Raw genomic sequence first — 26911 nt, 5'->3', positions numbered from 1 at the left:
TACTATGTTCTGAATTTCGTGAGAATCGTTAGAGCCGTTTTCGAGATTCGGTGCAATACAAACATATAAACATCCAAACCCTTTTCTGAGCATTCATCGCCTGGACTATAATAGATTTATAATAATTTATATGACCTATCACTGTCGATAAGCAGTGATAAACAGTTGCTAATGTTCTTTGTTCATGACAAAAGATATCCATTGTTCATGAATTTTTTTCAATGATCTCCAGTACAAACCAGTGTCATGAATAAATAAAAATAAGAATTACATCCAGTATACGAGTAAGAAAAGTGGGCCTACCCAAGTGTAACCAAGAATTCCAAATCGTCATAACATTCATTAAATAAGAAATGTTTTTCAGAAGATGAAATTCTAATATTATCTAAATGATTTGTTTATTGGATTTTAATAAGCAAGATGATACTAACTAGTGAGCACCCCAGGATTGAGTACTCGCTCTTGAACTACTGGCAATGCAGTACAATACGTTGATTTTAAAATCCGCAATATGATATTTAAATCAATAGGGGTATATTGTCGATCTTTGAGATAGCCAGTTAAGTCGAGCTATTTGCTATTTGAGTCAGAAGCCGTATTTTTTTAATGTACTACGGTACCATATTGACTTGGCAAATAGTAGGAGTTAGCTTAATGGTCAAAGAATTATGTTGAAAATTTAAAGTTTATTGATCGTCGATTTGATTTGAATACGTTTATTTGAAGAGTAATCGTCGAACAAGCACACAAACAATCTCACAAACCCACGGACAACGACTTGAGGCTCTTAGTCATCAGTAGAAACACGCTGCATTCGTTCAATAAATACGAACAGATTCAAATAATATTCTTTTATTGTTCTTAGCAAAGGTAAATCGAAATAGATTTGCAAAAACATGTATATCCAAATTTATTTGAAAAATAATTTGCATATTTTAATGATTTCAGAATGACGTTCAAAGCCGTGAAACAGCAAATAGATGTGAAATATTTTTCAAATTTATAATATATTTATTTTGCATCTTAGAAGCAAATCCAAAGAAATGAATGAATGTTTATTATATTCAAAATTAGAAAATTCTGAGTTCAAGTTTTATTAAACTGTATTAGTAGGATATTCCTTAGAATGAAAAGATTTTTTGAATGACTAATAATAAATGAATCTACATACAATATATTTATCAATAAATTGAACAAATCTGGGAATGAATATCCATTAAAATGATAGAAATTCATCACACATGAAGTGCGTACTTGCTGTGAATCTCAATGCATGTGAGAGAGCCTTCTGCAGATTGTTGGAGACTGTCACGTTGAAATGATCAATAAACCATGAATTGAAATTGTCGACAATGAAGTTCATTCTGCCCAAGGTTCGAATTTTAGGTTGGAGTTTCCAGGGATGATTGTCCATGTCAAGGCGGACTTGCAGTGATTCCAAGTTCATGCCACAATCGTCATTGGTTGAACTGGTTGAATTCGAATCTAATGTCATCTGGAAACTGACCCAGTATCTAATTGAATTATCGTAGATGTCTCCATGCGTTTCGATGTCGTCAAAGTAAGACTCGAACAGATACCTAATTTGTTCTCCCTCCAGGACAATGCAGTCGCCACAAGTGAACATTTCCTTCTTGCTGTCCGCTTCCCTAGTCATGGTTAACCGTCGCAGTTGATTTTTCTCCGTGCAGTTCACTACATCCGCTGACAATCCTGTGAGATAACCATTGTAGGCCCTGAACATCACTGTTCCAGTTTTATTTCTCAAAGTATGCTTGTACGTGTGCTTGATATCTGGTAGCACATGAATATCGTCACTCTCAATCATTGTCATTGATTCTTGAAATAGATCTCGCAATGACATTGTCAATCTACTTAAATCATTGATAATTCCCCATTTGCTCACCTTCATACCATGAACAAATTCTTGTTCATGAGTTATTAACACAAACAAAAAGACACTACAAAATAGTTTCATGATCACTGTGTCAAACGAACGTTGCAGAATATCACTGACTGACAACTAACAAGCTACCAATGATTATAAATATGTTATTTTCCTTGGATGGGATCTGAAACGTTTATCAATCACTATCAAACACTGCTGCCATTATGCTGTTCACACTTTGACCTGATACAATCTGCTTGTTTTTTCTTATCGCTGACCTCTTTCCGATATTTAACATGCAGCTTTCCTCATCTCTATCACAAAATTATTAATCAGCATCTCAAAATAAGAACGTTATAGGATTTCTAGACCAAATAGTTAATTTTCTCGAAAGACCTACAGTTTTTTCCAGGGAAAGTTAGTTCGTTAACATTTTTGTCAGAAATTAACCTCTATAAATTATTTGCTACAGTATCGATAAAAAAATTAATAGGGGGAAACGTTTCGTCTTGTTATAAATTTTACATGGAGCTGAAATCGCCATCTAAGATACTGTCATCCAATTTTTAGAACGTCATTCATGAAAACGAATGAAAATATAAAATTAAAAATTTCCTTGAATGAAATATTCCTTAAACTGTTTTAAAGTGTTTATATTAATCGCATGAGAGACTAGTGCATTTCTTTTATGAAATATATTATATATTTTATATTTTGAAATGTCAATAAGTTTTTATTTGCTCTATTATTAAAACCTACTATAGTTATTAAAACCCTATTAATTCATGATACTTCTTTGCTTGAACGTATAACTCTGCGTATAGTCGGTTTACCATATTAACTTTAGCCTACATTAGCATTTAAATGTTTTACTTAAACTAGTTGATTTTCTGCATTTAAAAAAACTTTCTCAATTGTCTTGTTCTTATTCACTGAATAGGTTAGGAAACAAAAGGTATTCATACAATAATTAATATACAAAGATCGTAAATTTCTCAAAATTATTTCTTTGTATTAATGTTTTCATGATATCCAAGTAGGGCCTATGTGGTATTTCATTTTTATTCAAAATTATTCAATGAATAATTAAATACTATATTTGAGACCATATCATCACTGATATTAATCTCACTCATTATTAGAAAGTGGGGAAAAATAGGCTACGAAAATAATTTTAAAAATTAAAAAAAAAATCTATTGTGAGCACATTACTGTTGATAGAGTTCGGATTTGTCCAATTTGAAGCAAGTATGAAGTAAAATCAATGTAGAGTATAGTAGCCTGTAGTAAGCAAACTGAAAAAATACTCTGAGATCATTATAATGTTGAAATTGAATTTCAGCTTCTGATCTCCATTCGGACATTTTAGTTTATTATTAGGATTAATTTTGAATCTAATATTATTACAAAGAAAGTGGATGACACTGTCTCAATTTATCGATGTATCAACAATAATATTTTTCAAAATAACTTACAATAATCTTTGAGCGACCAACTGTAAATCTCATCGATTACGATTCACATAGCCTATACCGGTTTATCAAATGACGGAGTTAGTCTAAATCTTTAGAGTTGTAAGAAATACTTTAAAGCGTAGTTTTAGTGAAAATTCATGGAACTGAGTTTTTAAATATTCAGTATAAACTACTAGAAGATACGGGTTTGCTAAAGGGCTTCATGCCGGAAATCTGGCTTTAGATCTGAGGCCAAACGGAGGAAGCAGTAGATTCATTCAAAATAAATATTTCATCACATCTAGTTGGTGATAGAGAATGTCAAAATAGAAGAAAGTAATTAGAAACGCCATATTTGCTTAGTTCAGTTCGATTCCATCAGTTAAACATGATGGATGGCTAATGTAGATTCACTTCTGTTTTATATCATCACTCTAGCATTCAGTTCTCTGCTTTGCAGCCAATTTCTATTTTTATCATGGAGAGTATCTTCCTCCAGGAAGTCTCATTTTTGCCACAGTGATAGCAAGGAAGTGCCTGGAATTGAACGTCTATTATGTCTTATCACAGTTTGATTTTAATTAATCTTTTGTTTTTAATTTTGGTATCGGTGGAGTGTGATGATATTATCAAGATACAATCAGAGCCGAGTGATGAAGTGCTGGAGACGCAGCACACCATCTGCCGGATAGATACGCACGAGATAGCGGCCACGGCTCAAGCTACTGTCACCCGAGCTCTCAAAGGGATGTGCGCTGCAAGTTTGTAATCATTATTATCTTTCTATTCAATTTCAGGAAACCGTTCTTAGAATTGAGTTCTTGAAGCATATAGTAGTAGCAAGGTTTGAAAATGCTTAATAATTTATTAAAAGTGAATATTATCGAGATACCTGTCAACTTTATTGATTCGGGGAAATATTTTTTTCATGTTTACTTGTGTCTTTTAATAATGTGAATTTGCATATTTTGTAGAAATAACTGTTGAAATTTTCTAGAATTCTTGATACTTTGATAATTGAAAGAATAATAATTATAAAATGTAATTCACTTACAAAATTATGAAACACAACTTATTTGGAATTGGTTTATGCACACAGTTTACAAGCTTAATTTATGCATTTTAAATGTATGAAATATGAGTTTTGATCAGAACATCAACACAATCATCAGCCAGTCGTATTATATACTACATCAATTGTTAAAATATAAATATTCAATATTCTCCATTAGTAACAGTCCTATTTATACTATTAAACCATCCAGTTTTTCTGATGTAGTGAATTTGTAATGAGAATTTTTTTGAAGTAGAAGAGAAGTTTGTTAGATTTGATTTTTTTATCAAGTAATATTTCAATGTTACATTGATGATCATTGATTTCGATGTTAAGTGAAATTTATTTAAATGGATAATTAATTGATGATCCAGAATCTAGCAGTGATTTATACTGAGATATTCCATGAGTCCATTGAGATATTATTGGATAAGATGCAGAAGTTACAAATTTTAAAACCAGAGTCTCATGTTGGGATATTGAGAAAACCAATTAATGTAGCGGTGCAAGATTGGAAGGATGCATCGATAGTATGCTAATAATAAATAATGTGAGTAAATTATCTGAGTCATTCGAGTTATTTATTACAGGCGATATCAATTTGGTTCTGACCACCTACGCAGGATAAACTTTTATATGTAGAAGAAAGTGAATTGAGTCGATCATGAATAATAAATATTTTGCCGAAACAACGCATTATTAATTTATAGTAATTTATCAAAATCATTATTGTGAGTTGAACAGCTATGAATTCAAGATTTTTAAAACCAAATTTGTCATACTCTCGATTTATTTATGATGATTCAAATTGATTTTCCAAAAAAACATAGTAAACGAATATGAAATACAGTATAAAACATATTTTGGAATACCCCTACTAGACTATTCATCTATCTGTGGGGGGAAAATGTGTGATAAGAATAATTAGATACTATCCTCCAAAAGATAATTTGTTTCCAGAAAATATGGAGGAGCACTTCAAAAAGATTGAGACTATGCTGAAGGAGCAATTGGATAGGCTTAAAATTGTGGAAGACCAGCTGTATTCGTGCCACAAGAATAAGCTGTCGCATTCCCCATTATTTGACTCGGTCGCTGTTATGCATGCTGATAGACCAACTACCTTTCAAGTGCAGACTACAAACAATCCTGAGCCAGTACTGACAACAATACCTCCCACTACAGTAAGGTAAATAATACATAATTCAGAAGATGTTTCTGAAAGAATTCTCAAGATTGCATTTAGATTCAAAGAGTAGTTGATAAAACAACAGTATTTTTAGATTATACAGTGTTTCAGAAGTAGTGTTGAACATTCTAGGGTATTGTTCCTGGATGACAGGAGTCTACAAAATGTCGTATTTTAAGTGTCCAAAACTCAGCGGTTATCCTTATAGCTGCCATTTTTTCAACTTAGGAGTTTTTATCTCAAGAGCGAAATGTTGTATTAATCTGAAATATTTATGCTATAAAGACTCAGCTTTAAGAAATAAAAAAATGCTATGTATATTTTCAAAATGGCGGCCATTTAAAATTTTTGATTGCAAATTTCACGAAAACCGTTCACTTTACAGAAAATTTACAAGAGACAAAAAAGTTATAAAATTTTATCAACATTTCAAGGATACCTCAATTATTAAGATTCGTCAGAGAATAACAGAGAAATTAAATACTTTCGTACAGCATGCATGATCATGGAAAAACAAGATCATCTGAAAAAACATTGTAAAATCAGATGGATGGCCATATGGAGCCATACCGAGTTTCAAAGCTTCATCTTAAATACAATTAGAATTAAAAATGTAATATTAATGTTTAAATTGTGAAAAGTGGTCATGCATGGAATACGAAAATAATTAATTTCTCTGTTATTCTCTTAACAATCTTAATAAATGAGGTATCCTTGAAATCTTGATAAAATTCGCTAACTTTTTTGTCTCTTATAAATTTTCTGTAAAGTGGACGGTTTTCGTAAAATTTGCAATAAAAAATTTTTAATGGCCGCCATTTTGAAAATTTATATAGCATTTTTTAATTTTATTTCTTAAATCTGAGTTTTTATAGCATAAATATTCATGCCAAATTTCAGATCAATATTCTTGAGATAAAAATTACTAAGTGAAAAAAACAAAATGGCAGCTATAAGGATAACCGCTGATTTTTGGACACTTAAAATACGACATTTGTAGACTCCTGTCATCCAGGAACAATACCCAAGAATGTTCGACACTGCTTCTGAAACACCCTGTATATTTGAACGATATATATCATTTATATAATTATTAATTAATAGTCATATAAGAATTTATTTATTCTTTCACTTAATTTTAATGAAGTATTCCATACTGTAAATTATTCTGACTTTTTTATTGTCAGACTCAATCTATTCTTTACATTTCTTTTCTCCTTCTTCAATTTATTGTAGTGGCATTTATTTTTTACATATGGTATTTCCGTTTCTTACATTAAAAGTGATAATAGGCCTACATGTTCAAGTAAACAACTCGTATTGGAGATTTTCTTCGCGGATCCAATTTTCTCAATATAATATATTGTTTCAAAACTTTCGCAGATTGTAATACTCTATGTAAAAAGGAAAATAAATTTGATATGATACTATACTTGAATACATTCGGAAAACAAGAATCCCCAACTTATTTAAATAGAAATTTTTTCAAGTTTCATTCACAAAAGCCTATTTATTTTTCCTTGGAGTGGATCTATTGATGAAACAGTCATCGATTCAAGTATAAATTGTAAGGTAGAATAATATTAATGCCTAGCTTGGTGAGGATCGAAGCCACAATACGAGATTACAAAATAATTATTCTCATGCTCAACTAACATTAGAGTGCATTTGAGTGCATCGAGCATTTGGAGCTTCGAATCCAAGCATCAAATAATATCGATATCAAAAACAATATTTCTCAAGAAATTAAATGTAATGAATTTCAATGAATGTCAATGTTTTTCCTCCAAGAAAAATTAGTTGAATTGAAAAAGTCTCTTAAGATAATATGGGTAGTTAAATACCATCCAATCTGATTTGCAGAAACAACGTTGAAGATATACAAGACAACGAGCCATCAACGTTTTGCCTCAATGAAAAAATAGTTTAATCAGAAAACGTTTCATGAAGATAATGAGTAGTTAAATACCATCTAATCTGATTTGCAGGAGCCAGGTTGACGATAAACAAGACAACGAGCCAACAAAGCCAAAAGAGCAGAGCCCAAGAGAGCGCGAAGTGAGGCGCTACAATGGAACGGTGCACAAGGAGCCCGGGAGCAAAGTGTTCACCTTCTACTGGAGGCTGACTGACGCCCAGCACAAGCTCCAATCAGCTGAGCCAACACGAAGCCGCAGCTTCTACGTCACACCGGGCGGATACTGTTTGTACATGAAGCTGATGCCCAAGCAGAACGGAGACACAGTCTACATTCATGTTGGCGTCACCAAAGGCAAGTTCGACGAGGCACTCTTGTGGCCGTTTCGTTTGAAATTGCGGCTCCACGTTCTGAACCAGGAGACCGGCGATCGTAGGAATGATTTGGTGTCGAAGATGTGGGACCCGTCGACACTCTGCACACAGGTGCATTGGCAGAAGCCGCGAACGGCAGACAACCACGAGTGTTTGGGCCTTGGAGTGCCTAGTGCTGTGCTCGACAAAAACGCTTTCATCTTTCAAAACGTGATGATTATCAAACTGTCTGTATATTTGTAGCGTGTTAAGATATCTGATTATTTGTTTTTATACATGGTATATAATACTCCTTCCAATAGATAGTTTATATCAAAATATTCACAATAAATTAAATGAAGATACTATCTTAAAGAAAATCTTGCTGTTTTTCAAATTTATTATCTTTATTCGAAATACCTACTTCAGCATGCACAACTATCTATGAGCTAATACCACCACCTTCACGACCCAATATCATCACCAATACTAATTATTAATAAAGACCTCATGCACAAAAATATATTACCTGAGACCTATGATTTTCATATAAGATGAAGTAAATGTAATAACGTAATTGCATTTATTTTCGATGAATTTTCACAGTTAAAAATCAAGGTGATGTGCTTTTACACTGAGTGAGAATTATAAATTTATCGCGGTTGGCAATGTTCACAAACCTTGAATATTTTTATCTACGACTGTGATATAATGTAAAAATTACCGTAAAACATCACAATCACATCATCCCATAACGGGGGTCTTTTTGCAATGAATTTTCAAAACTTTACAGAAAAGTGAACTTTATGCAACGAATTGTACATTATAACACGGCTTCCGATGCTGGCGGCAGGTTTCAGTTGGTCAAGTTTTAACCACCTTACTTCAAGTTTTCAATTCTTCAAGTTACGTGAAGTTATTCAAGGTTTTTCAATTTACTGTTTAACTCTTGTCGAGTAGCTTTTCACCATCTAATATTATTTCAATCTGTTTGCCATATAGGCTAGTTAATTGACTTCTAACCTAACAACAAGTCAGTAATGTGATACTTTGCTTGACTAGTAGAGTGTATGCAACGGTTTTATGTTATCTTGTGAGGTTTTTAAGAAATTGGCTTGCTTCGCTCGCTCGTGTCTTAGCTTACATCTAACTTGTGCTTTAAAGACTCTCATTACAAAACCATTGCATAAACTACTATTTTGAAAACTTACAACTACAACGAATGAGAAAGATCAACTAATAAAAAATATATTTTATTGCATTAAAAATAATTAAAAAATATGATATGAATTTATAAATTCTTTAAAACATGATTAGGCTATAACAGTCATTAAGAATATACTTTCATATTTTCTCAATTACTTCTAAGGTATTAAAGCTACAATAATAGTATTTTGTGTCAGGGGCCAGTATCATAAAAATTCACTGTTTGTAATACACATAACTTATAGTGTGAATTTATTGCATGTCTTGCAGTGCTATGCTACTGTTTTAGCTTATTGGAGGTGCACTAATAAGTTCAATAAAACAGTCCCCTGATCTGTAACTGATGTCGTGTGACATAAACTACCATAAAATACCCTATTTTATTTGTGGTGCTATTTTTTTAGTAAATGAAAATATTGCAAACATCTTGCAACATTTGATCAGGTGATGTATTAATCCTGAAGAAATGTATTTTTATAAATTAATTTTGTATTCACAACAGAAATTATGCTCCATAATTATTGATACATTTCTACTGTAATACTATTATTTTAACTGTGCTATTTAATGTTCCAAGAGAACAATAGGTAATATTATCTTGAATAATTTCCAATATTAAGTTTTTAAAATATTGGAATTGTACAATGATTTTCTATAGCACACACCAAACAAAAGCATCTCAGTCTTTTCAAGTCTTCATCTTTTCAAGATATCAGCAAAAACAAATTTGGAATTTTTCTAGATTTGATTTTTAATCACATGCAATCTAAGATTTCTCAAATCCCCGAAAGCACCAAACAGCATCTATAAATAAAATGGAGAAATTGATTTCAGTACAGTACTTTGAAATTATGATCCTTATACATACTGGACGATCCTGAGTGAACGATTAGAAGTGAATGAATCTTCTCCTGAACGCAGTTGAAATGGAGATATCATCAGTGCTTCAATTTTATATTTATCCTGTGATAGGCATTACTGAGAACTCCTCTAAGATTCCAGATGTTCTTGAAGCTCTCTGGTTGTGTATTGTAGGATGAATCCACAGCTTTAACCCACAATTCCATCTGTAAAATTAATTGAACTTCGCCTAAGAACAAATAGATGACAATTCTTGCAAACTTAATACAGAATATTTATACTAGAATATTGAATTATTTTAAACATAGGTCAAACCTCAAAACAATCTAACAGTAAACTAATGATAGGGTGAAGATTTACGATTTAAATAGGAGAATTAATTTGAAAAAGGAGAAGTAATTCACAAAAAAAAATTTTAGTAGTTAACACGGAACTAAAACAACTTTTTATTGTTCAAGTGCTAACAAAAATGGGTGCTGTTCATTCATGATATTATACACAGTCACTATGAAAAAAATACAATCACCAAGATTCTCTGCAAGCTGAAAGAAACAAAAATGGAATGAAATGGAAAAGTTATTTATTAGGCGGAGATTGGACTTTCAAGTCCTCTCTACTACTCAACCACGAACTGTTCTAGAAAATAATAGAATTTCTCCTTAGTGATCCCTTATTCCAAATGTTTTGGGTTAAAATACTGTTACTTCCCCACACACAGATTCGTCTATGTTGGGAAAATATTTACAATTTTTTTTTAGAATATTTTGTCTCTGTAAATGTATTTTGTAATGTGAATAAATTGAAATACATAATGGATAAGACATCATTCTCGTGAATGGATCAACATTTTTCAATCGAGATGAAAAGACTAATTTTATTCACTCTTTTAAATGAATCAATTTCTTTTCAACTGAAAATGAAATGACTATAAATCGCCTATACAGAAGACAAGATTAATTCCATTCTATACACGCCGTGCCAAGCTTGTCTAGTGTGCACTCTTCTAAACTTCTACTTCTCAACTTCTCTGAAATATACCTGTTTTTTATAATACATTTTTAGTAGAAATGATTTGCATCCATTCAAACCAAATGGTAGAAACAACTCCACTTTTCATTTCCGGAAAACCCTTCGAAAGCGTTCATACAGCATATGAACAAAATCAGATTTAGTGATTTGTAGCCGAATTACAACTTTGAAATGAATATTTTAATTGACAGATTTATTGTAATTCACATTTCTTTTGGTAATTTGTAAATTATTGAAATTTTCATGTTTTAGACCAATTTTGTAGAGAATTATTTTGTTTCAATTCAATAGAAAATACTTGGATCTATGAAAACTAATTTCCACTGAAAAAAAATTAGAATAATTCAAAATTCGACTGAGTCATTGTCAATATTGTAGAACCGTTCCATAATTGAATAAAAACACAAATATGTTGTCAAATTCTACACTGTTTTATTTAGTCAACTTGAAAATGTGACCGGTGTGGTCACGAAACCTTGGTCGTGTACTAAATAAAACAGTGTAGAATTTGACAACATATTTGTGTTTTTATTCAATTAGAATAATTCATTTTGTTACATTATCAATCTGTGTGAAACATTAATAAGTGATCGTGATAGTTAAAATTTTTCTCTATCCTAAATGAATATCTTCATTCTCACTTTACAAGACGTTCCAATAAACAAAGTTATTACAAAACGGATAGATGAACCGCATACAAGAAAACCTCACCTGTTTTTGACCCTTGCTGACGGGAATGTCAACCTGCCACAATGACCAAGCCCAGTGATGGGGCGGCTTATTGTTTTCTGGGTTGATCAGTTCGGCCACATGCCACGTCTGGCCGCAATCTGCAGTCACGTCCACTCTCACTATTTTATTGCCACCGCCAGAGCTGGCGTAACCTATTCAACGAACAAATGGAAAATCAATTATCCCTTACAAAGACAAAATGCTACAATGCATTATTGAAATACAAGGCCATAATATACATAGAAATACAAATCTCAGTACGGTACCCTTTTATATTATTTTATCACAATATGTTTCAGACATTCATGTCATTTTCAAGTCACTTGAGAATGGCATGAATGTCCGAAACATGTTGTGATAAAATAATTTAAAAGGGTACTGAGATTTGTATTTCTATTTATATTACAAGTAGCCCTAAACAGAAAAGAAAGGTTATAATAGATTTGAAAATGAGTAGCCCTAAAAAATTAATCATAATAATATAAATGTTGTGAAAAAATCGGTACTTAAAAGGATGAATCAAGACGAAATCGACAACAAAAAAGATGAAAAGAAGTATGAAGAGAGAATACAAATGACTAAAGAAATATTTAAAGTAAATATCTAGATCTTAATTAAATATACAAATTTTAGAAAATATTTTAGTAAATAATATCATTTTATACTAATGAGTAAGGAGAAACCTCGATGAGAAATATGTGTCAAGCCCTGATGTCACTGTAATTTGATGAAATTTGATCATCAAGTATTTCGAAAGCTCTAAGGGAGGTGGGAATGTTGGGGCGAGTCTTTAGGTAAGGGTAAGTTTTAATCTAGAAGGAGCTCTTGTACAATAGAAGGTTTTATTGATGAAGTATTTTTTCAATCGCTTGAATACTTTGGGTCATATGCTTCATCTACGTTTAATCCACTTATCTACAAATACAAGCACTACCTCCGTTTACGGAGGTAGTTTTACAAGTCATGTAGCAATGTGTTTCATTCACTACACCAATGAAAATTTGTTGATTTCAGCTGATTTATATCAGCTAGTGTTTTTATTGGTGTAGGAGCCTTACCTGTGCTGACATTACCATCAACCACCTGTCATGCACTATGGCTTTGATTACAGAGGAAGTGGTTTCATTCCGGGAAACCAACAACTGATTTATCCTCGTTTAAACCGATTATGATGCATATGAGTATAAGAATCATATGTATCATCTCAATTTAAACTCAGATTAATCAGCTGTTAGTTTAAAACTGGAATATAACACATTGTAATAAAAGTAACCTTAGCTACATTTGAACCTAGTTTAGCGTTATGCCTAGTCTACTACTTACATGTTGGCCCAGTAAGCTAGCCCAGCCTGCAATGTGACCAGTGTCCAATGAAGGCAAGCGGTAGCCAGCGTTCGCAAACCACACATCCATACATTGGCGCTGGTCGTCATTGGCCTTCATTGGGCCAACATGTGGGTGCGGCATTAAACTTACATGATGCATATTATGGTCATAGAAAAAAGATGACATATATTTGCTAGGCTATATGCTATATTTTCTCTATGATATGGCCCTCAAATACGTAACTTATGTTTATAAAACTCCAAGGCCAATTCGTTCTCTTGTTATGAAATACGCTACCATTAAAGCAAGATTTTTTCTCAAACAATCAACTCTGTTATGACTCAACAAAGAATAATTTGTCGATTTGAAAGATTACAATTATTATAAACTTATAATAAGCTAGACAATATCACATAGATACCTTGTAAATAGTTATTTTATCTGTATTCAGATACCTTGGAAATAGTCGAATATAATAATTTAATCATTCAGCTATAATTTCATAATGAATTATCTGACAATTTCGTTCGGCGGAGTGAAAGTACCTTTAACAGTGATTTTTCCATTTTTGACGGCCACCTCTTCGTTTTCAGACGGTTCACAGATGGCAGACGTGACAGGCAACTGTTGGATTGCAGGGGACTTGGTGAAGTCGACTGTGTCCCAATCCGTGCTGGGGCTGAAACCTTTATAATCGTTCTGCTGCCAATGTGACGAGCTTTCTTCTTCGCTCACGTAAATAGCACCTGGTTAAAGAGAATTCAGTTTATAATTACTTTCTAAGATTATAACTTATACTATTTCTCAGTAAGAGAATGATATATGAATGCGGTCTCACTAACATTGGCATATTCAAACAGTGTTATGTAGTTGAGAGATGGCTGGGATTTCTTTATTACTGGAATAACATTGAAAAAATCTCACTTTATTGATTTCAAAAATTATGCACATGATTTTGCAGATGGGGAGAAAAGCACAGGAAACAAACAAAAACTTATTCATATTGAAAAGACTATATTTTCGAAACTGTTTTCTTTAATCAATCAATAATTTTATTTAATTCAACGCAAAATATACAAAAGAAATCAAAATCTAAACAACACAATCGAAATACAAATTTCTAATAAAATACAAAGAACAGAGTGGGATGTGCTGAGAAGAAAGGAGGAAAAAACCTAGCCAACTATGGTTTTCTATGTAATAGACTAGTAGAGGGTATAAAATAAGGAGTAAAGGGTAAAGAGGAGCGAAAAGGGGAAGGATGTGAGAAGAAGATAGGGAAAAAGAGAGAAAAATTTGTAAGCGAGTCCACTTTTAACAAATATATAAAAAAATGGTATTGCAATCAGTAACGTAGTTTGAGCAAAAATCTCGAGCTTCATACGTAGATCTGAAAGAAAAAGTTACTGTCCAGTATTTCATACCTAGTTCAGTATTTCTACTATTCTTAGAATCTCTGAGAAAGTGGTCCGGAATAAGGTTTATTATTTTAGTACTTATATAGATCAACTGTTTCATTAAACATTCAATATTGGTGTGGCATGTGACATATCTATTTGCAGTGGGCCTTAAATGATAATTGTTGACAACTGAATTTAAAGTGTGAGGAAAATTGTATTTATATTTTATTGGTGTTATCTGATGTTGGCTTCATTCCCTAGTAACCGAAGACCTTTGAGGAACGGATGGAAGATCGACAAACTAGATAAATACACACTACAGAAATGAAAAATTGAAGTCGTAAACAGTCGTCGTCAATATTGTAATTAATAAAAACAATATAAAAACTTCAAGTACCCTTTTATTAAAAACTTGAGAATATTTTAACGATTAGTTTCGACCATTGGTCATTTTCAAGTTCAAAGTTTTTAATAAAAGGGTACTTCAAGTTTTTATATTGTAATAAAATTAGAAGAATTGATGATGATGTTGTGAAATCTTTCCATAATAAAAAAACAAGGATATTGTCAAATTTCACTAAAAATTTATTAAAAACTTTAAAACAGTACCATGGTTTCACGTTTACCAACGCATCATCAGTACGCTGTACGCTGTACTAGTACAAATTTTAAAGTTTTTAATAAATTTTAGTGAAAGTTGACAATATCCTTGTTTTTTATTTTTATATTGTTTTTGTTAATTTGATAAAGTAGCTCATATAAGTGAAATGATTTTATCAATATTGTAATATCCAATTAATTATTGTTCCAGTTAAAAATACAGACGACCTTTGCTTGATACTCCAAGTAAATAGTATAATAATACGCAACAAATTATTATTGTTATTATTATTATTAAAACACACAAAACAATTAAATAAATATATAAACAAATTATTATAAATTGAAGTGGAAGGACAAAGTCACTAGTGAATAATCAATTATATAGAGCCTTTCGCACACCGGTGCGAAACGCGTAACGGCTACAACAATTTTCAAACCTTGGTTGAATGGTTGGAATTGCCTCGCTCCCAGCGCCATCACACGTAACGCTGTGCGCAAGGGTTAAGATACATAATAATTAAGTAATGAGTTTTTATTATTGCATTTCGATTATTCTTCACTTATCTATTTTCTGCCCATTCATCATTAATGGGACTGAAATAAGAATTGAATCTACTGTAAAGCTTACCTAACCACTTGACATTACGAGCACCAGCTACTCCAGGCACAACGGCACGGAGCGGGAATCCATGATCCCTACTCAGCGGAGCACCATTCATTTCATAAGCCAATAGCACGTCACCTCTTGGATCCATGGCTTTTTCAATTGGAATTGATGCGGCGTAAGGTACATTGGCTGGATCCGTGTCAAGGCCTTCAAACTGTGAAAACCAATCAGATAAAAGATACTATTGAAGGTGAAAAATTCTTATGAATAAACTTCAATCTTAAAACAGAAAATGGACGTCAAATAATCAAATTATATTATCCTATTATATAAAGCGAGCAATTTCTGTATTTATATATTTGGTTATTTATCCTATAATATTAAACGAGCAATTTCTGTATTTTTATATTTGGTTATTTATCCTATAATATTAAACGAGCAATTTCTGTTTATATGTTTATATGTTTGTATTTCACCGGATCTCGAAAACAGCTCTAACGATTCTCACGAAATTCAGAACATAGTGGGTTTATAATAAATAATGGATTGCACTAGATCTCATCCCTGGGAAAACTCGCTGAAGGACATTAAAAGGATAATTATTATTCATCCTTGGGAAAACAGCTGATAATAATTATTTCGTCGTCTGTTAATGATGGAAGTGAGTGAGCGAGTTCATGTGTGTGGGACTGTGTCAAAATTATGACTCAGCTGTTGAATTTTTGTAATCATTCAATCAGGTATTTAGTGCCGGTTGCAAAAAAGCCGGGTTATTTTCAATCCTGATTAATTCCAATAGATCCATCTTTTTGAAATGGTCTTCTCTGATTTGGTTCACATGAAATTAATCAGGGTTAAAATTTAACCGGCTTTTGTGCAACCGGGCCTTTGTGAGGGAAATTTTTGCATTCCTCTGGGAATTAATCTCAATTTACTGTGATTAGATAGAGCATTTCTGTATGAGCTATGGATGTTATTATAATTTTTCTTTCATAATACATTTTTTATTCGTTGTTGGTTATCCATCTTGTTTTCACTATTATTATTACTAACGTATTTTAATATAACTTAAAAGTGAAGAAACACTCACATTCTTTGATGTGGCGACGACCGTTTCGTGCTGGTATTGCAGCACGAGTTTCTGTTAGGCTTGAAAATGTGCAATACCAGCACGAAATGGTCGTCGCCACACCAAAGAATGTGAGTGTTTCTTCACTTTAAAGTTATATTAAATTTTTTTATGCTTTTGTACTCCAGAGCGAAGCTCGGTCCCCGATATTATTTATGTCCAACGGATCTCGAAAACGGCTCTAACGATTTTCACGAAATTTGGAACATAGTAGGTTTATGATAAAAAAATTTGATGCACTAGGTCTCATCCCTGGGAAAACTCCCTGAACGACATTAAAATGATTATTCATCCTTGGGAAAACAGTGAGACTTTCGTCGTCTGTGGATAATAAAAAATTGCATCTGTGGAAAATCAAAATATCTCATCCCCGAAATTCATAAGCTGACGTATAGCCAGCTGTGAAATATAAGCACGATCATTTTAAAGAATTGTGTTCTGTTTATCAATAAATAAAAATAACGAGCGAAGCTCGGTGCCCCGATATTTAAAATGTTAGAGATTTATCAGATTTAAGAGGGAAATTTGTAATTTAAACATTCACAAATAATGAGAATGGAATGTATCATCGAAAATAAATGAATAACATACTACAGTGTTAATCAGATTCAAGTGGAAAATACAACACTTATTGAACATCCAAACTCATTGATTCACACAGTGTTCACGAACGAAAGGCCAACAATAAGTTTACCTATTTATTGATTTATTCATAAGTTTTATTCATTGTTATCTTACTAACAATAAGATTCTACTTGAAATTAATACATTTGATAATATCTGTGATTTGCAGGTCACAACTGTAAATTACAGAGGTGTTTCTATATGTATTATTCTAATTTCAAGAAAGAGGAACTCGATTTAAAAAACAAAACAAGAAACGTGAATTGAAATTTACCTGAACATGTTGAGCCTTTATTTCGTCTTCTTTCAATCCTGCGGCTCTGAGTACATCATAAAGTCTTGCACCAGAAAAAGTGGCATTTCCAATAGCTGCTGTTCCCCAATCCAAACCCTTCACTTTTTTTATCTGCACACAAAGTAAGGGGAGTATTATTATAAAGCGTACTATTGAATCATAAACATTCGACAACAAATAATATAAATAAATTTCATTCATACAGTTGAAATTTTCCAAAGGAATATGGTCGAATGATTTGTATCTCTCAAACAAATTGAATGTTTGAATATATTTCACGATCTCGTCTCCAAGAAACCAAAATTACAATTGGTTTTGGCTCTGCGATGAGAAGTACAACCTCTTTATTGTAAAACAATGAATACTTTGTAAACACAAAGCTACGAGATAACTACATATTAGTGCAGTGATTCAGCCATTGTCTTTAAAGATGTGTGAGCTTTGAGCTATTGGATAAATAATTTTCCATCAAAGTAGAAACTAATTTTCCATTCTATTCTTGAACAAAGTACAGAATCAACTACAGTATAACATCATACATACAAGCTTTCCTAATTTGATATTATACTTATCGAATGACGTGTACGTAATAGAACATGCAAATATGAGATATCCTAGTGATCTTCAGACGTTAACTTATTCAATCGCTCAAAAACAGCATAATAGTTTACAATAATAGTTTCAATAATTAAAATTGACTTGATTATTCTTGACCACTTTCAATAAAAGTTGTAGTTGAGTATTTTAATTCTTTCAATTTCATCAATCAAAAGACTTGAACATAAACAAAAAATGAAAATAAGCTACCTTTGACATTTCAGAGCGGCGATTGCCAGCACACTGGATTGAAGTAGTTACAGTGTGCTTTGGAAACTTCTTTATTTGATCCATTGATAATTCAATCGATTTGAAACCAACTCCTTCTATTGTTAACCTCCAAGCACTGACATCTACTACTGGAACGGGCAAATGATTTCGAACATAGAATAGCTCCCTGCAAAATACGAAAGTAGTAGATATAGTATGTTTAGAAACATACAATAAATTATTACTGTAATCTATATAATGGTTGAACAGCTCGTATTTGAACTTTCGATTTTTATAAATTATATTACACCGTATTGTAAGAAAACTCACAATTTATGTTGTTGGTTGCAAAGTTCACAAATTATTTATTCATTTACACAATAATTACATTATCAAAATGATAGGGAGAGAAAAAATAGTAAAGCTGATTTATAAAATTGAAAAATAACAATGCTAGAAACCTCTGATCAATATTGATGTTTACAACCAAAAATCAGTTCTCTGTGAGAAAAAGTTTGTGAAATTTACAGAGACATGATTCTGAATGTCATGAGTTTTTGATGTCTTAAATACTACTTTTTATAATATTACTATTATAAAGTTTCATGAAAGTTAGATTTTTTCTTCAAAATAAATTTACACAGGTGTAATGAAGCTGTCGGCTAGAAGTGATGGAGGTGGTTCAGCATTGAACGGTTTATGTGAGTTGATTTTCAAAGAAGGATGTCTTTTAGGCTCTAAACCATAAGGATCTTCCATATCACGAGTGCTTTCCAGTGATTCTTCCATTGACAAATTGCCTGAAATAGAAATGATAGTTCGTTATGAATAACTGTCGGGTAGAACATACAGTAGATGTGAATGTATCATTTGAGTTTATGGATTTCAGGCTTTGAAACCCAGTTAACGTAACATTGAAGTCAGACTTTTAGTAGCATATTTAACTAATGTTAATATAACACGCCCTGGAGGAAGTAGGTTTACGAACAAGGTAAAGGGCAAATTATCTCCTCTCAGCATACTAAACTCGGTAGCTTCATGACGAAAATAATTATTTTCTATCTTTATTTATTGAAGAATAATAACCTGAGAAAGAGTAACACAAATTCTTCGGATAAGCGAGATAAATAAGCATCATAGTAATGCACAATGAGCAAAATAATGATTTATATATCATTTTAATTTATTCTTATTTACATGCGAACATACTGATATGGAAACAACAGGCTTTAACAGCCCAAAACTATTTGAGATTCAAAACTGAAATTACGAAGAAAAAATAAATTAAAACGATAAAAATAGTAATTAAGTTGAAAAATTACGTCAAGACAAAATCAAACACCTCTTACTAGAGAACTGAAAGTATCAATAGCCTATTCACTTCTTGTTTAATTTGTTGCTTCCTGAGAACATTAATTGAAAAAATCAGTTTTCTTCAGTAATACAATTTACAAAATCTTGAGCATTCAATGAATAATATTTGAATGAAGCTAATGCATGGGAAACATCAATTACCTGTGTTCGAATTTGAACTCACCTATCCTGTACTTTTCGAGCATCTCAAGAATTTCGGGTTGTTTATGAACACCGTACATCAACCAGAAAGGTTCTACAGAGCCGCCGGCAGCCATCATTATCTTATCTCCGCCTGGGTGCGCATCGATGAAGGCTGTGATGTTGTACACTCCTTGTTTGTATGTCACCCAAATCTCATCTTTCTTTGAGCAATGTTGGCTTACATCTTTCAAAGAATAAAGAGGCAAACCTGGAATGGGTTCTCCGGCTTTCACCTCCTTCGACTTTTGAGATGCAGCAAACAGTTATCATCTTGACAGAAGAATCATAATTCATGGGGAAAATTAATGAAAATGGAACCATCTATTCAATTTATTCGAAATAAAATTACAAATCAAGTACACAAAATGCATTTGAGTTCTAAACATATACATTAATATAGTAGTGCTTAATTATAATAATTGCAGTATGACATTCTAAGATGAAATAAAGATGTACAAAACTTTGCAATATCATCACGTCTGAGCTACTGGACTGATTAAATTGAAATTTTGCATATTCTAGATTCTTAATTAACCGAGGATAGTTAGAGGCCTATTTTCAATTCTTCAAGATTTTATTACGTCGATTTTTCAGTATGTCAAGTTTCAAAATATACCCTTGCGGAGCACGGGTTTCCTGCTAGTAGAATTACCTAATAAGGACGGCAAAATACCGTACAAACAAAAATCGATAAAATAGAAAACCAAATGTCAGAGAAGTCAAATTGGAGTAATGAACTAGTTTTTTTAATAAATATATGGTGGTCAGTAGTGGCTGTTACGGAGGAATAGGTGTTGTAATAAAGATTATAATATTATTCCTAAATCAAAGTATATTTTATCTTGGTTCCATTTATCAATTTGCTTTCTCATGTCACCAGTGATTTTGTTGTAGATGAAACCCGTAGGTAATTTGTTAATGAGGGTTATAGAACATATGACGGTTGGTTGATCCTAATTCTTTTTTGTCTATATTGTAGACATTTAGGTTGATTTACGGATATTATATGCTGTTGTACAAATTGTGAATATTCTTATTTCTGTCTATAGATAAAATGATATCTCTTACATACGTTTGTCATGATGTGTAGACATTCTATTCATTTTATAAGTCTGCTAGGGTATAGTTTCTGGGTGCACAATAGAAGTCTAGTGCTGCTCTTATAATATGTTTTTGTAGGTTGAAAAGTTTTTGAAATGTGTGTTATAGGTTGCTCCCCAAACTGTACAGCATATTGGAAGAGGGAGTGTGCATAAGTAAAATATATAATAGCTTCAATATATTTTATTTCATTTAATCTATAGAATTAGATGCAACCAATTGCAAACAATTAAAATTCTCATAAACCCAATTCATTGTAGTTCAAAATTCCAACTCGAGAAAAACTATGATAATGTTGCGGTAAAGATTGGTATGTATATCATCTGCAAATCACGAAAATATTTGATGTGACAAAAATGTGTAGTCAGTTATTTGGTGATGGAAATAAATAATATTCTAGTATAAGTAGAATGTTTAGTCAAATTTATAACAATAAATAGAAAAATGAATTGAATATCATTCATTAACAATTCGGGGTTCAATTTTCAATATACTATCATATTGAAAAATCATTAATAAGTGAATAATTGAAGTTAGTAATAATTAAGTATCTAAAGTGAATTTGGAGTTATTATCTAATAGAAAAATTTCCACGGTTTTTCTGTTGAAGAGTCTAACACAGATACGGTAATCATGGACTTTAAATATTGGTTTGATGGGCTACGGAAGTCGTAAATTCCAGAGATTATAAACTTTGTTTAATAAAATGTTGATAGTAGCTAAGATAATGTTGGAAGATAAATTCAAATCTATGAATATTTGGAATTGTGAATGAACAGTCACGCTTGAACAAATAATGATTTTCTTGGTGTTGAAACTGTGTACTATATTAAGATCAAAAGAGGCTATTATCTAATAAAAAAATTATAAGCCAAAAAAGCATTCTCCACACGAAACAATAGAGCATCGTAAGTCTTGAGAATCATTTTCGGAATATTGAAGCTGAGAATAATTGGAACATTACTTTCAGTTCTTCTCATGGAAACAACTGTACCGTAACCACGAATTAGATAACTTCTCACTAGTCTAATTCAGAAGTTGTGTTGTTGTGTTGATGATAAAATCATCATTGCAAAATCTTATATTCAACATCTTATTAAACAAATAGAAAATATCCATGATTCTAAGGGGGGCGTGGAACCAAACATGTTAACCCCTGACTAGGTGTATGGAAAGTTCATTCATACGAAAAATAAAAATGAAATACAGTAAAAAGAAATTGCTAAATAATGAAATACCAACCACGCTTTGAGTAATAGATTCCAAGACTTATTCCAATTCCCAGTCCTAAAACACTCAAAGATTTCCTAAAACTTTTCCTGGATGATGTTTCTTCATTAACGTATATTTTTGATGAAAAAACCCGATAGTTTTTATCATCATTATTATTGAAACTATCAGTAAGAACACAACTCCTCAGGCTCTGCAAAAACCTCTTGTTGTGTGGAGATCTGAAAATGATCAAGAAAATTGCGAATAGGTCAAATAACAAATTAAAATAATGAATAGCTTAATTATTTATATAAGATCTAATATAATCGTGGCAAACATAGACAGAAATGGTGGCAACAGATTAAAACCGAAATGGAGAGACTTGGATCAGAAAGAGATGCTGGACATCGATCCACATGGAGGATTAATGTCGGTGTGGCCATTTATCAACTTCAACATAGATATAAGTTGAATGGCCCTGGAGTAGGTAACTTATTATTTAACAATTAATATCATGGTTGTCTATCATTCTACAAAGCAGATAGCGCTATCCTTCTCTAACTACGCATTGTTGCCAGATGGTTTTTACAACAAAGTAGAAATATAATTATTAGGTAATTAACAAAATATTTACACTCAATTATGAAATCATTGAAAAATATAATTTCTTGGCGAATATGAATATGATAATTGATTATTTGAAACAAAAATCAACAGTTAATATTACATCAAATATGTTCTCCTATTTTTCTCCATTGCCATTATAACGTGAAACTCACGATCATTCAACCGCTATTTGATTGTTTTTTTTTCTTTAGGGCTAATTTTAATATAAATCTCTGTTCTTTTGAATAATGTCCGAAACATGTTGTGACAAAATAATTTAAAAGGGTAGTGAGATTTATATTTTATATTTATATACCGCTATCCTTTTCTAGCTCTGCAAAGTTGCCAGATTGGTTTTTAACAATATTAACATATTAACAAAGCATAAAGTATATATTAAAAAATATATTGTTCAATCATTGTGAATCATAAAAATATCATTCATAAAATATAAAATTTATCATTTGAAAAAGATCGAACAGTTATAATTTCATTGGATATACCGGTATCAGATATCCTCTACAAATGGAGAGAATCGATAACAATTCTCTCCTATCTTTCTTCACTGCCATCTCAACGTGGATCTCACTATAGACTCAGGCGTGAGGAAGTGAACACATCAAACACTCAATTTATGTAGTGTGATGAATGCCACTGTTCTCTTTGATCTTTTATGAGATAGACCTAATAGAAATCCTCTATGAGAAAATAGAGATAACAATTCTCACATTCGATTCTATAAAAATTAAATTCAGACTTAAAAAACTGACAAGAGAGACCATACCAAGTCAGATTGGTGTAAAAATTATGTTTTCAAGCACGGGAAGATAAATGCTGATTACATTGGTCATTTAAGGGCGGCTCTATCTACTCAAAATACTACTCATATACTCAAAATATAGAGAGCTGAACAGGCTCTACAGGAAGAAAGTCTGGTTTCATGGAAGAGTCCTAAAGATTTGGTGAAAATAGAGAAGGGCTACAAGATTTTCCACAGTCAAGATATGTTTCGCATTTCTAGTTACATTTTGAAAGCCATTGTGGATGTTGTGGCAGCGCCTTTGTCTCATTAATGCCTGTCCCATTAAGGGTGATTTCAGATGAGTTGAAACAGTCGAGCACTGTCCCCAATACACAAGAAAAGAGATCCTAATCTTTTGGCAAACTTCAGACCAGTTTCCATTGTCCCTATATTTGGTAAAGTCATGGAGTCTGTAATGGAGGAAGAACTGGTTAACCACTTTGAGAGAAACGAATAATTTGTGGAGAGTCATCATGGTTTTCGCAGGGGCAAATCTACCACTACAGCTATCTTGTCTCTTGTTAGGGGTGTTTTGGAGGCTTTTAAGGAATTTGTGCTATGTGATTAGAGTAAAGCCTTTGATTGCATATCACATACTTTGCTGCTACAGAAGCTGTGGAGTTGAGGGTGTAGTACTCAACACTCTACAGTCGTACCTACAGAACAGAAAGCAGATTGAGAAGGTGGAAAAGGCTCAGTCGGCTAAGCTTGATGTGCTTCATGAAGTCCCACAAGGATCAGTGCTTGGCTCTCTGTTATTTCTGATTCTCTTCAATGATTTGGACTTAGAAGGTCAGTGTCTCTTGTATGCCGATGACACAGCCCTGTTGGCATGGGAAAGAAGTATAGAACAGGTTCAGATGGAGTGTGAGAGACTCCTTGCTGTAGCTAAAGGCTAGTTCAGAGAAAATAGGCTTCAGTTGAATGAGGACAAGACACAAAGTCTAATATGTTCATTAAAAAATACTAGTCCGGCAAGTACATGCTCAGTTAAATTACTTGGATTCAGGGTAGATAACATGGAACGAGCATATATATTACAGTTGTGTCACAGGCTTTCCAGAGTCACTTAGCGTACCTTCTGAGAAAATTGAAGACATCTGTCACATCAGACTATTTGGTTACTGTGATCAAAAATAATGCCAAAGCAACAATTAACACAGCCTATCCAGCGACAACTGGTCAAAGGCAACGTAGCGGTAATCATTTATTTACTGTATATTTGAAAAAAATCATTTTTTGGAAGGGAAAATAGGTAATTAAAGCTACATTACAAACTAAGGTAATTTTGTAATATTGAGAAATCTTCTCATAATTGAATGTTTTATAATTTTTTTGCTGTAAAAATTATAGGAGTAGGCAAAACAAAAGTTCAATAAAATAGCAGTCGTAAGCAACTATTAAAAAGCTACTTTGAAAAATCTCAACAACTATAAGGTAGGCTATCGTACTTATAAATGTATACCGCACCGGTAATGAATGTAGAACTTGAAGTTGTATTAAAGTAAGCATTAAAAAAATATGAATCATTGATTTAAATCTTCAATAATTAGGCTATTATTAGGCTTAAATAATTAATTTACCTGAAAAGAGCTGTTCCAATCATTTGAGAAGAATTTTCTAAAGACACAAAGCTGAAATGAACTTCAAAACTGATTTTGAATATTAACAAACCATCTTTTTTAAACTACGCAAATTGAAAAATTCATTACTTTCACGCACAAGTTTCGTGATCAAGACGTGTCTTGTTTATAAACTGTCCTGTTACTTTTTCAGTATTCTCTGAAGAGAAAATTGAATGCTAATGAAAGTTTTTGAAAGAGTTGGAATAGGTTATGTTTTGTCTTGTAAACTGAACAGCTGTTTTCAAAATATCGATATTAAATTTATTTGTACCGGTATCGACCTATTTGATCGATTCTCAAGTATCGATAATCTTTTTGTTCCATTGAGCACGGTCTGGGAACATAAAAATTGTTCCAATAAGTCAGTCCAGATTTTGGTCCAGATCTTCCAATGGTTCCAGATCTTCGGTTCAAATTTTTGGCACGCACTTTTGAAATCAATTTCCACCAAAGAGTGTCATAGAGTACCTGCGTAAATTAACAAAGGCCGCTGTAGTGTATTATCCTAATAATTATTTCAATTATAGAATTAATTTCATGATTTAAAGCAATAGTACAAATTCAAATCAAGTTAGTAGCTGGTCTGGTGCACGCAAATATTCTATGTTGGCTGTAGCAGATCAAAGGATAGGTTCTATAGTGGGGTCCACGTTATAATGGCAGTGGATGAAGATAGAAGAATAGCGATACCGATTCTCTGCATTAATTAATTATATTTCAACACCGTCAAAAACATAATTGGCATCGTTGTGGACCTAGTAAAGGATAGTACCACCGGCTTTGTCGAATGATAAACTAGGATGGCAAAACCAAAGTTGATCAAATACTGTCATTATAACGTGGACCGCACTATAGGTTGGCTATGTTGTAAATGGAAACATTTTAATATTTTTCTGTTTCCATCATTATTTTGTCAGGACAGGTTGATTTTTCATCATAGTTCAATAGACAATAGAAAGGTCCTAAAATGTGGAGAAAGCAGAAAATGGCTTGTTTTGCCTACTCAAGTGCAGAGAAGCAAGCAGACTACAATTCAATTGAACAATGAGAGCTCTTCAAATGTTAACTGTCACAATTTATCAGGCTTCGACTGTGGGCAGGAATTATTTATTACTGGAACTATTATAGTGAGGTTCACATTATAATGATGATTGGCAATAGAGTAGCTATCCTTGTCTTTCATACAACAAAGCAGATAGCGCTATCTCTCTCTAGTTTGCCAGATTTTTTTTCAATTTTGTCAGTAACTGTACAGAAGTAAACAAACTATTCTCAGCTGCCATTTTTTCCTTCATTCGACTAAAATAATTCAGTACACTTGATCGTATAAGTATGAAGTTGTATAATTGATTTAAAATATATTTTTGAATAAATGAAATAATTTTCAGCTATTATCATATGAGAAACACAAATTATTAAAATACTAAAATTTGATTTTAAAAGTTGATAACTGGTACAGAATCTGCGACGCAGAACCTTTTACCGGGTAAATAGTGAATCGGACAATTTACCACATTTCAAGTTCCCAAAACG

At 32.3% G+C, this 26911-nt stretch overlaps 3 protein-coding genes across 8 annotated transcripts; 1 reads left to right on the top strand and 2 right to left on the bottom strand.

The window, feature by feature from the left end:
• Positions 1 to 836: 836 nt before the first annotated feature.
• LOC120351119 lies at positions 837 to 2138 on the bottom strand. Its single transcript, XM_039427150.1, has one exon. The coding sequence runs from the start codon at positions 1976 to 1978 to the stop codon at positions 1217 to 1219; it is 762 nt and encodes a 253-aa protein (XP_039283084.1). The 5' UTR covers positions 1979 to 2138; the 3' UTR covers positions 837 to 1216.
• Positions 2139 to 2178: 40 nt separating this feature from the next.
• LOC111047201 lies at positions 2179 to 8726 on the top strand. Of its 6 annotated transcripts, none has more exons than XM_039427144.1 (4): positions 2179 to 2305; positions 3803 to 4103; positions 5357 to 5585; positions 7574 to 8721. In XM_039427144.1, the coding sequence occupies exons 2-4, from the start codon at positions 3899 to 3901 to the stop codon at positions 8118 to 8120; spliced, it is 981 nt and encodes a 326-aa protein (XP_039283078.1). In that variant the 5' UTR covers positions 2179 to 2305; positions 3803 to 3898; the 3' UTR covers positions 8121 to 8721. The 6 variants fall into 6 exon arrangements, with proteins under 6 accessions (XP_039283078.1, XP_039283079.1, XP_022188585.2 ...); XM_039427145.1 differs by having other exon boundaries at positions 2215 to 2309; positions 3959 to 4103; positions 7574 to 8723; XM_039427143.1 differs by having other exon boundaries at positions 2260 to 2325; positions 7574 to 8722.
• Positions 8727 to 9843: 1117 nt separating this feature from the next.
• On the bottom strand, positions 9844 to 20295 carry LOC111047208 (sulfite oxidase, mitochondrial; the record flags this gene model as incomplete). Its single annotated transcript, XM_039427149.1, has 8 exons — positions 9844 to 10129; positions 11664 to 11836; positions 13556 to 13756; positions 15642 to 15834; positions 17648 to 17779; positions 18476 to 18662; positions 19116 to 19275; positions 20013 to 20295. Coding segments are annotated over 8 exons (1458 nt in total), but the record flags the coding sequence as incomplete, so codon positions are not given.
• Between the last annotated feature and the right edge of the window lie 6616 nt (positions 20296 to 26911).

Source organism: Nilaparvata lugens, chromosome 4, assembly GCF_014356525.2.
Source record: "Nilaparvata lugens isolate BPH chromosome 4, ASM1435652v1, whole genome shotgun sequence".
In the NCBI taxonomy this organism is placed as follows: Eukaryota; Metazoa; Arthropoda; class Insecta; order Hemiptera; family Delphacidae; genus Nilaparvata; species Nilaparvata lugens.
The sequence above is the reverse complement of the archived record's forward strand: the minus strand, read 5'-3'. Positions and strand labels throughout refer to the sequence as shown.

What these genes read in the sequence shown, in the direction of transcription:
- LOC120351119 (XM_039427150.1), bottom strand. Translation starts at nt 1,978, where the DNA reads ATGAAACTATTTTGTAGTGTCTTTTTGTTTGTGTTAATAACTCATGAA.
- LOC111047201 (XM_039427143.1), top strand. Translation starts at nt 3,899, where the DNA reads ATGTCTTATCACAGTTTGATTTTAATTAATCTTTTGTTTTTAATTTTG. An exon ending in CAAAGGGATGTGCGCTGCAA is followed by an intron (nt 4,104 to 5,356) that starts GTTTGTAATCAT and finishes ATTTGTTTCCAG; the next exon opens with AAAATATGGAGGAGCACTTC. An exon ending in ATACCTCCCACTACAGTAAG is followed by an intron (nt 5,586 to 7,573) that starts GTAAATAATACA and finishes TCTGATTTGCAG; the next exon opens with GAGCCAGGTTGACGATAAAC.